The sequence below is a fragment of the Hylaeus volcanicus genome, chromosome 6 (assembly GCF_026283585.1).
Source record: "Hylaeus volcanicus isolate JK05 chromosome 6, UHH_iyHylVolc1.0_haploid, whole genome shotgun sequence".
Taxonomy (NCBI): Eukaryota; Metazoa; Arthropoda; class Insecta; order Hymenoptera; family Colletidae; genus Hylaeus; species Hylaeus volcanicus.
In genome coordinates this window covers 235423-245738 of record NC_071981.1, presented here as the reverse complement: position 1 = coordinate 245738, position 10316 = coordinate 235423, and the positions used below count along the sequence as shown (strand labels likewise).

Sequence of the window (10316 nt, the reverse complement as noted above, 5' to 3'; positions counted from 1 at the left end):
CTCTCTCTCTCTCTCTCTCTCTCTCTCTCTCTCTCTCTCTCTCTCTCTCTCTCTCTCTCCTTCTCTCGTCAGCCCCGTCGTTTATTCACTGAAAATAGAAGTCTCGGGTGTACGGAAATGCGTCATAGAAAATGAAGGGGTCAATCGATGTAAACCTTCGCCCGAGCGAAATTTGTAATTTAATTTGCCACGGCCGTCGGAGGCTTCGTTAAAGTTTCACCGTTTAGTGATCCCCGTTGGTTAAAGCAACGGCCCTTAAGAGGGCACTCGTGTTTGTCGCCTCGAAAATACCGATTTACATTTTTATTTTCGTCGTGCAGTCTTGATAACGCGTGAAATTATTCGCGGGAAATTGCTTCTCCTGCGTTCGACAAAGTACTCGCGGGCCTTTTTATTAAAATACGGGAATTTGTTTGTGATAACTCTATTCTAAAATCATTCAAAGACTAGGTGAATTATTTGGTTGTACAAAAAGTTCGTGCCGATTTTTAAGAAAAATTCAATGGCACATTTGAAGTATGTACTTGAGAAAAGAAAGGGTTAACATTAAAAGTAAGTAAAGTTGGGTAATTATTTCTTCCCCTAAAATTTATTAATAAAATAAATATATGAAGTTTCAGTTTGAATTGATTTTTGTACGAATATTTATTACACTGATTCGTATTCGTACCCTCTATGTCTATTAAAGAAATTTGTCCAAATTAAATGATGAGTTTGATGTTTTCAAATAAATGTTTCACGATACATTCTTACACGTATAAACTTTTCACATAAAAATGTTTATAATGAATATTTATTTGGGAACATGAAGCCTATCATTTAATTTAGATGAATGTCTTCGATAGACATAGGGGGTACGAATTTATTTATTTATGTAACCGATAGTATTTATTGAATTACATAAATACCAATGTTGTTCGCCAAGCTTTCCACTTTTTAAGGGATGTACACATGTCATTTGTTTTACTAAAAATCGGCATGGACTTTCCAGATAAATATAATAAAAATAATCCTTTCTTTCACAACCACAATTCCCTATAGCATTCTTTGCTATATGAACATCAGGTTTTGTTGTAACGATAGCCTGCTCATTCTTATAAACAAAGTACCTTCTCCTAACACGAGTGTCCCTTAACACGTTGAAAGGCCACGTCATTCATACACGAGTGACAGGATTTTTCACTAAAGAACTAAATAAATTAATTCTGAAGTTAAACAAAATAAATCTGCACAGAATTTGTGAATTTGGAAAAGTCCCAAATTAAGTACAAGTTTAAATTCAATAAAAATAAATTCCAATTAAATAAAAAGAGATTCATATTATTCACAAGTATCGTTTCTTTTGTCAATGTGTTAAAGTTCGAGCTACCAACGATCTCGTACGGATCACGCCTCCTATTACTTAGCTAAAAAAATGGATTTATCTTTACCTTGTGCGCTCTCAGAGTCTTGCCCTCGCAGGCCAGAGTGACGTCGCAGTACGCTTGCCGCTCCAGCAACTGTGAGAACATGGTCTGTAGGTTGCTGTGATGGTACTTCCATCGTAGACAATACTGTTGGGGGAACATGTTGGACGATGACGTCGCGGGAGGTGTCGTGGATGAACCGCCTCGTTGCTGAAGCATGCGCGAATCTGGTAGACCCACCGACTCTGGAACAGCCTGGACCCGTTGCTGTGGTTCACCGTGATCCCACCGCCACTGGAACATTAGTTCAACGTCAGGAGGATCGGGGGACCATAGTCGGCCGACGAAGGATCGCGGTTAAACGGGACAATTGGAAGACCGAGTCAGGACACAGGGCTTTGTTTCCTGCGATCAACGATCCACTTCGCAACGGGACCTCTGCGATCTTTGTCCTCCAATTGGGGGAGTCGTTAGCCTTTAGAGATCCCCTCTAACACGATCTCACTTTTGACAATACTTTTCTACCCTGTAATACGTTGATCTTGAATAGTGAGGTACAGTAATGTCTCGTTAACCGCACAAGCTCGGGACTGACCTTGTGCAACTAACGTGGACATCGTAAATTCTTTGATGTTTGCCGACGTCCGTCGAACGTAGAAAAGGACAGTGGATAAAGAAGAGGACGGAGCGAAAACAACGAGGCATGTCGGTGAAACAATGTAATGCATCGGTGCACCTTTCTTATTATTAACTTTTATGCTGTAAAACTTTTATTTTAAATATTCTTTACATTTTTCTGATTAAAATGAGACCAAACACGACATAATTCGCAACGTATTTACTTGTAACAACTTATGTATCTAACAACTATGTATCGTATATCGTACAACACTAACTAAAAAAAGATGAATGGTAAATATCGTCCGAATTATACCGTCTTTGGTCTCATTTTAATTAGAAAAATGTCAGGAATATGATGGTAAAATTTTCCAAAAAAAAAAAGTTAATGATAATAATAAAGTTTCATCGTTGAATTAGATTGTTTCACCGACATACCTCGTTGTTTCGCTCTGTCAAAGAATATATGAAACTCGGCGATCGAACTCCTAGACTCTTCAAGAGGTATGTATCAACCAATGATAGAGCTGGTTGCTGTACTCTTTCTGTAATATCGACAGCAAGCTCTATTTTACCCAAGAAAATTACGTACGACCAGAATTTTTCTACCACCTTTCAGAACTCAGAAAAGAAGAGACTTGCAGGCTATCGAAAGACGTGACCGATTGACTTTTCTGGGACTTGCTCCCAATTATTAGGTTGTCCCAAAAGTTTCTTTCGCTTTATTAATAAGTAATAGATGCACAATATTTTATGTTTTATGTTACATTACTGAATTGTGCTCAATTCATTTCGCTCCATTACTGTTGCAACATGAATATCTATGAAATTAGGTTGTCTATTTATATAAACACGACCACATAAAATAATTGAGTGCAACTCGCGAAAGAAACTTTCGGGACAAACTAATATATTTCGTCCGAGAGAAATATAGGAGAAAACATACACGAGGATGATAGAGAGCTCAGCGTGGGGTATCGACTAATTAGCGAGCCTGAAGAAAAAGATCTTGATACGAAATAGCCTTAATTGCTCGATACACACTGTAGAGTCGAGCGATACGTGACTCGAGTCGAATCGCTTGCAACCAGATTAGCATACCGACACTTTTCACATTCCCACGACGTCTGGACTAATCAATGATCGTTCGACTAAACAGCGCGGAAAATTACGTTTAAAAATTGCGACCGGTTCGTGGCTTCGGCAATTTGCGTTTCCTGTTAAGCTACTTTGTTCCAATAATTTCAGGGAAAACTGAAAGGAGTGGAAGTTAGGTTTCGAAAGCATTGCGAGGATAAATTGCTGCCTTGAATATCGAATTCGTATTTTATATGAGTGTGACCCACCGGTGGTACATACTTATATGTCACGCCAGCGGGCGGCGTGCATCACCGGTGATTCACGCTCGCGTGGCTATCAAATGGCGTGTACCATCGCGCCGCCTCATGGCGAGAAACACGAATCACAGCGCCGGCGTGAACGTGTTAAAGTAGAATTCACTAGATCGATAAAATTCACTAGACTCTGTTGGTAACGTGGATAAATCGTAATAAATCGATAAGTCCTTCGATTGGGGTACTTCATTGACGAGTACATTACTGATAAAATACTTTATGTTCAAAAAATGAAGCTAGTTATTTTAATATGTACATTTCTACGTTATCTTTTCATTTTCAAGCAAATTGTAACAAATATATTTAAAATCTCAACGAAGAATCTCTTTTGTTACAAAGAAATTAACTGGTAAATAGAATGACAAACATATTTATTTTGAAAGTGACTCAAGTTCATTTATAGCCATCGAAAAGGAAAAGTTGTGTCTTTTTACGCACCTACGCGAGAATCAAGCACGTTAATAGAAGTTCGAGGTAAAAGTATTGTTCTAAATGATGTCTTACAGATATCGGTGGATGGGAGGCCACTCGTTAGGCTCGTTCCCGAAGTCAAACCGACCCGGGGCCTCTATCAATCGGACGAATGTTTCCACGCCGAAAGTGCACGAAGCATTTACGCTTGCATCAGTTCGGATGTGCGCGTCGATCGTGATTTCCCTTTGCGTTGCCGCGCCTCACTCTCCCTGAAACACACGACACCAGTTGGTCAATGAAAGCGTCTGGCAAAATCCAACAATCACACTTGAATTCGCCAGTTATTATACGATAATTATTTTGTTGGTTATTTTGTTGATTACTTACGTTGGATTTTTGTAATAAACGAAATGGAAATTATGTACAAGGTACACGATTCAAATAAAGATGCTTTTTAACTGGTTAGAAGTGCAACTAATTCAACACCTGGCCCAAACGAGTAGATGCTTGTTTTCTAACGCGAGAACTACGCCATGAGAAAAGTCCCAATTTAAATAAACGAATGTACATGCTTCCAAGTATATCCCATAAAATTTGAATTGAGAAATATTACAAAATAACCTCGTCATATTTTTTATAACACGAACTTACATTGCACAGTTTCCACGTAAGAAATTTCTCTAAATCGACTTGTTTTGGGAATACTGTAATTATGCTTGAATTTTGATCCTTTCACTAATTTCTATGGGGTGTACGGTTTATATTTGACTGAAGCGATTCCGACTTCCGGAAAATCGCTGTCCGGAAACAATCGAGGTATTTAATTTGCAACTCCGTGGACGGAACCGGTCGACCACTTTTACGTGGCAATTCGCTTCGATGCTTACTCGCCTATGACTCGACGTTGGACGGTTAAGTATAGACGTCGGAAAGGAAATAAGAAATTCCGCTGGCGGAGAAGTGTGACGCGAACAGTTGCTCCCTACCGTGTCAACGATCGTTTGTCTCGGGGAACAACGATGAAAGCTGGTAATTACTATTAAATCGACGACTCCCCCCTCTGTCCGTATGCTGGTTATCGATCGTGCCCCGGTGTTTGCTATTCCGTTTCTCCTTTCTTGTGGAAAAGAAAAACATTGGAAAGAAAGAAAGCTACCGAGACGTCTAACGGACAGTTGAATCTCCGCGCTAAGAAAGGAACGGAAGGCACTCGTTTAAGGGAGTATCCTGAATTAGGAGGTCTAAAAAAAGCGGTTTTTCATGAATTTTTTTAGGATGGAAAAAAATAATTAAATTTATCGAACTATTTATCCTATTTTCATACGTATTTGAGTAGTCTGTACACATTTTTTCAACAAGAAATATTCAAATTTAGTCGACTGTGACGAACATTTGTAGAGCACCTCACAATTAAACCCTCCTATCGGCGGGAAAGATGCAGGTCGTAATTTTGGTTTGACACAAAAAAACCAAGAGAAATTTTCATTTTCATACATTTTTCTTCTATGTGAACTAAGAAATTTCAAATAAACAAAATTTTAAACAACTTTTTTATCAAGTTAAAGTAATTTTTTTCACCCCAGGAACTCGTTCTTTTCTTCAAACTTGCAGTAATTTCACATTTCACCGTTTTGCGGGTTTTTCCTAGTTCACATAGAAGAAAAATGCATGAAAATGAAAATTTCTTTTGGTTTTGTTTTGTCAAACCAAAATTACGACCTGCATCTTTCCCGCCGATAGGAGGTTTTAACTGTAAGCTGATCTACGAATTTGCGTTACAGTCGACTCAATTTGAATATTTCTTGTTGAAAAAAGTTGTACAGACTACTCAAATATGTATGAAAATAGGATAAAAAGTTTGATAGAATTAATTACTTTTTTCCATCCTACAAAAATTCACAAAAAACCGCTTTTTTTAGATCTCCTAATTCAGGATACCCCCCTAAACGCGTCTGGGTTAGGTCGGGGTCCTTTGATCAACTTATTTTTACTCCTTTCTTGGTGCTTGAAACACCTTTCTTAGAAGGCAGTTACCGTGTTGTCTTCTCGAAGAATACTCCATTTTTGATGAACTTACAAAAATACAGTTTGTTAATTATTTTTCTGTGTTGGAATTCTTTCATCGGGAGTTTTAAAGTTCACCGAATCTAATTTCATCCAAGTGCCCTCTTTCCGTTATTCGCAGACTCGTTGCAATAAGTCACTTATTGACCTGATTAAGGCGTCTATAATTAAATAAAGTCATTCGTGGCCCACTCGAATCGACTACAATAACCGAAGAAAGCGAGTTAAATAAATAATGCGAAAAAAGGGTCAAGACCTGAGAGATTCTCCTAGAGTTAAAATAGAAAGCAGAACTCGAAAGCAAGAAAACGGAAAAGTCGGCGTCCAAACCCGAAGCTTTTCAGAGGTTGCCAATGGACAGAATCCGGAGCAAAGTATCCTAACAACTTGGGAGAAAAGAAAGTTCCCGGGCGAACTCGCAGAAAAGAAGTTCCTCCGGTTGCATTATCTGGAAACGATTATCGCGAACCGCTTGTATCTATTAGCATAATTATCAGCACCGACTTCGCAAAACCGAGAAAGTCAAATATCGACATTTAGCTTTCATCGCTTGATAAAGCTCTCGTTACGGGTCGATTGGAAAGCTGATTTGGCGAATCTAGTGACAGCCAGTTAGCGACTGTTACCCTCCTAACGAAGGGCGACACGGTATCAGAACCTTGTTTACCACGTAAGTTACTTGACTGTTCATTCTATCCCGGATAAAAACAGAAACGCTCTTCGGTGGCAACGAAAGGTGTTCAGGTGTTAGTGTTTAATTTGTTTAAGGAGAGACAATATCATAAATAATACCCTCTATGTCTATTATAAGAAGTCTTTAATAAGAAGTTTGGCGAAATTAAATAATAAGTTTTATATTACTAAATGAATTTTTCATTATAAATATGTATATGAATAAGCTTGTACATGTATCAATTATCTTCATATAAATTTAAATAATAATTTTTATATCACCAAATTAATTTTTCATTATACATATGTATATAAAGCTTATACATGTATAAATTTATATCTTTGTATAAATGTATACATGTATAAATTATCTTCATATGAATGTGTACATGTATAAGGTTATTCATATACATGTGTAACAAATTCATTTGGTAATATCAAAACTATTATTTGATTTTGTGAAACTTCTTTTATATATATATATATATCTTTTTGTATATACCAACATGTTTATACAAGGATACACTTGGAAACATCAAATCTACCATTTAATTTAAACAAGTTTCTTCATATAGACATGGAGGGTACGAGTAATTATGAGATTGAATGTATGTGTTTGTGAGTAGAAGAGTCCTACAGACTTTCTTTTAAAGATGAATATTATTAATGGGCGCCTTGGATAGTCACATTTAGAGCATCCACGCTTTTTTAAAAACAACGATAGATTGTAAATTTATTTAGGAATCTCTAAACACGCACATAAATATCAATTGAATAATTTCAGACAGTAAAAAATTGGTACAGATTTGGAATGAATAGTAGTTGGGATATTTTTTGAGATTCTTCTTGCGTTTCGAGTTTAACGGGTTCTTTGGCGGGGATCGCGTGTAATATCTAAGGTATAGAGGAGTTTAGGCTGCACGCTCCACTGCGGTTTTAAAATTCCCCTCAGGCTAGAGGAGCCTCCTCGGTGCTCGTCGGTGGATCGTGGGAATCAATAAATTCCACGTATCGGAAAACGCTGAGAGTACAATACGCGAATAACCGACAAGGCGCGAATTCACGCGAAATTACGATCCCATCCCCTCCTCCCTTCCGCCATCTTCCCAATTTCGTCCTCCCGCCTTCGTCCTTGTCAATCCCGTCACCTTCCCTCTGTCAAATTCTTCCCCGACGCCATCTTTATTTTCACTTCCTCCAATCTTCTACCATTCGTTCTCACCACTCGTCCATCGGTAAAAGAGGATAAAAAAATTGCGCTTTATTTTAACGAAAAGTGTTGACGTTTGGAAGGGTGAGTAGAAGGCAAAGTTCATCCAACATTTCGTTTATAGTAAAATAGTCTTTTTTAACACGCTCGCTGCCGGACTAAAACTCCTGAAAATTTCAAAAGAGAAAGTTGTCTCCGAGAATTTTGTCTCGAGACTATTGAAGATTAGATACAATTTATCAATTGTTCTATTATTTACTTGTTCTATTATTGGTCAATTTTCTTTAGTAAATATTTGTTATAACTAGACTGCGGATCTTTATGCAAAATAAAATCTTTGCGAACGTGCCTAAAAAAATTGAACCTAAATAGGAATTTATTTTATTCTGCAAATATTATAACGTGAACTTTACAAGAATATTAAAAAGATTGACAGCACATTCACAGTAAATAAAGCTTTTACAACATTCATACCGTCAAAAACATTAATTTAATTTTTATTATATTCTTCAAATATATCTCCTATTTCTGTAAATTTAATTAGAGAAATATTTCAAATAATAATGCAGCAGATCACCTACACAGAAAGAATCATGTAACAACCTCAATGCTCTTAAAGATCTAACGACGTAACATCTAAAGAGATGTAACATCTCTGAGATAAGCTCGATAAAAACGCGTCCACGATGCCCCACGCGTTTTAGTATCCTAAACGAGGACTACTTCACCCCTGCGAGTCTCTCGCTCCCGTCTGCGGGCCATTCCCCGTCGAAGAAATGTCGATGGCGCGTCAAAAGGTCGTACTCCAGGAAGTAACCGGATGTCGATAGAGTTTTTGTCGCACCCCGAGGGTAGCACGGTATTTAGGTCTCGGTGCACGCGAGAACCACGTAAGTTTCAGCGCGTGCGCAACGGAGAAAGAGACTCGTTCGGGTAGCCTAGATTCCCCGAGATACTTTCTATTGTGTTTACGGATCGGATTGGAGTACCTTTCGCCTCGGCGAATATGCCCGGGCTCCTCGGGACACGGAGGAGAGCCGCGACGCGTTGACCTTTTGGAAATCCGGATCGAATTGGGAAATCGGGTTAACCCCGCGACCAACCGTGTTCGATCCGACCCTAGATACCACGCAGACTGCCACGAACAGCGCGATTGCCCTCGGCGCTAATTATCCCCCGACATGGGCTCAATTAAAACTGGATCCGATGTCGTCATCGCTAAGGGTTGGCTACCGCGACGTCTGCGAACGCGGCGCCGTCTTTGACATTTTTTTCGGCGAGAACCACGCGACCGATCGCAACGAAACTTTTCGTGTTTGTTAATGTACCTGGAGAGACCTCGCGTGAATTTTTGAGCGAAGCATGGTTGGGCAATGCGAGAGTTATTAATATTTTTGTAACCGATTGGAATCGAGAGCGAGATTGCTCACGGGGTCGAAAAATGAACGAAGTTGATTTTTTTTTTAAATTAAAATGGATTTAAATGAAACTTTGTGTGTTCGTTAATATACTTCTAAAGGTGTTACATAAATTTTCACGTGCACTTCGTTTCGACGATGCGCGAGTAATTAACGTTTAATTAAATTTGACTTGGCCGTTGTGGGTTTCGTCCGTTTTGTTAAATCGCGGAGTTATCGATAACCGCGTAAGGGTTGATCTTCCCCGACCTCTAGTTTTTTCCCTTTCCCGGGGGCAAAGGGCACGGGGCGGTGGAAAGGAAAGGTCGTTTTTATCGGAAATCTCCCACCGGGATATCTCTACTCGGCGCATAGTTCAGCAGTTTGCTTCGGATAGCTTCTCTCCTCCACCCCCTCTTCTTCTTCTCTCTTTTTTTTTCTCGATCGAAAAACGTAATTCCCGCGAACTTGCCCGAATTACTCGTAGTTGTTCCGCGACAGTTAATTGCAGTCTTGGAAGTTCCACGGCTTCCCGTCCGGCGAAGTTTCGACTCGGAACGATTGTCGTTTCGGGCCCGGGGGCTCTACCGAAAGTATCCGCGGAGTTATTTTCAATTGTTGCGCGGAAAGTACCGGCCAGTTTCTTTTCCTCTTCGCCCCAAATTCAAATCCACCGCACCTTTGTCCGGCGTTTAAGGTTAATTAAACCACCGCCCCGTCGTTCCTGTCGACCGTCGAGCCATTGTTTCAACTTTTCCGAGCCTCTTTCCCCGCCCTTCGCTGTTTCGAGATCGAAAGTTCTCTCGGCAGCGAGAGAGAGAGAAAGGAAGAGAGAGAAAGGAATAGAGAGAGAAAGAGAGAAAGAGAGGAGGAATGTAAAGTTGTCGAACAGGGTTTGTAAATTTCGACGTAACTTTTCCCCATCGTTATCAAAGAAGTTACGCTTTACTTTCGATTTATCTCGCACAGAGAAGGAGGGAGGGAGAGAGAGGCACAAAAGAAACAACAAATCTGGAAATTATCGAAGAGATTTATCGTGTCGCGTAATTGGACGAGTTCGATAACGCTGCGCGAAATTGGAGGGAAAAGCATCGATGCCCGAGGAAACTTCGACTGTTCGAAAATCGGCTTAAAGGGAACT

At 39.4% G+C, this 10316-nt stretch overlaps 1 protein-coding gene across 15 annotated transcripts in view; it reads right to left on the bottom strand.

Moving 5' to 3' along the window:
• Positions 1 to 10316, bottom strand: part of LOC128877785 (uncharacterized) — a 175466-nt gene that overhangs the window by 56634 nt on the left and 108516 nt on the right. For all 15 annotated transcript variants that reach the window (XM_054125296.1, XM_054125295.1, XM_054125293.1 and 12 more), the window contains 2 exons: positions 3923 to 4101; positions 1431 to 1700 (listed from right to left, as the gene is read on the bottom strand). In XM_054125296.1, the coding sequence (XP_053981271.1) occupies positions 1431 to 1625 (195 nt within the window). In that variant the 5' untranslated portion in view covers positions 1626 to 1700; positions 3923 to 4101. The remainder of the gene's footprint in view (positions 1 to 1430; positions 1701 to 3922; positions 4102 to 10316) is intronic.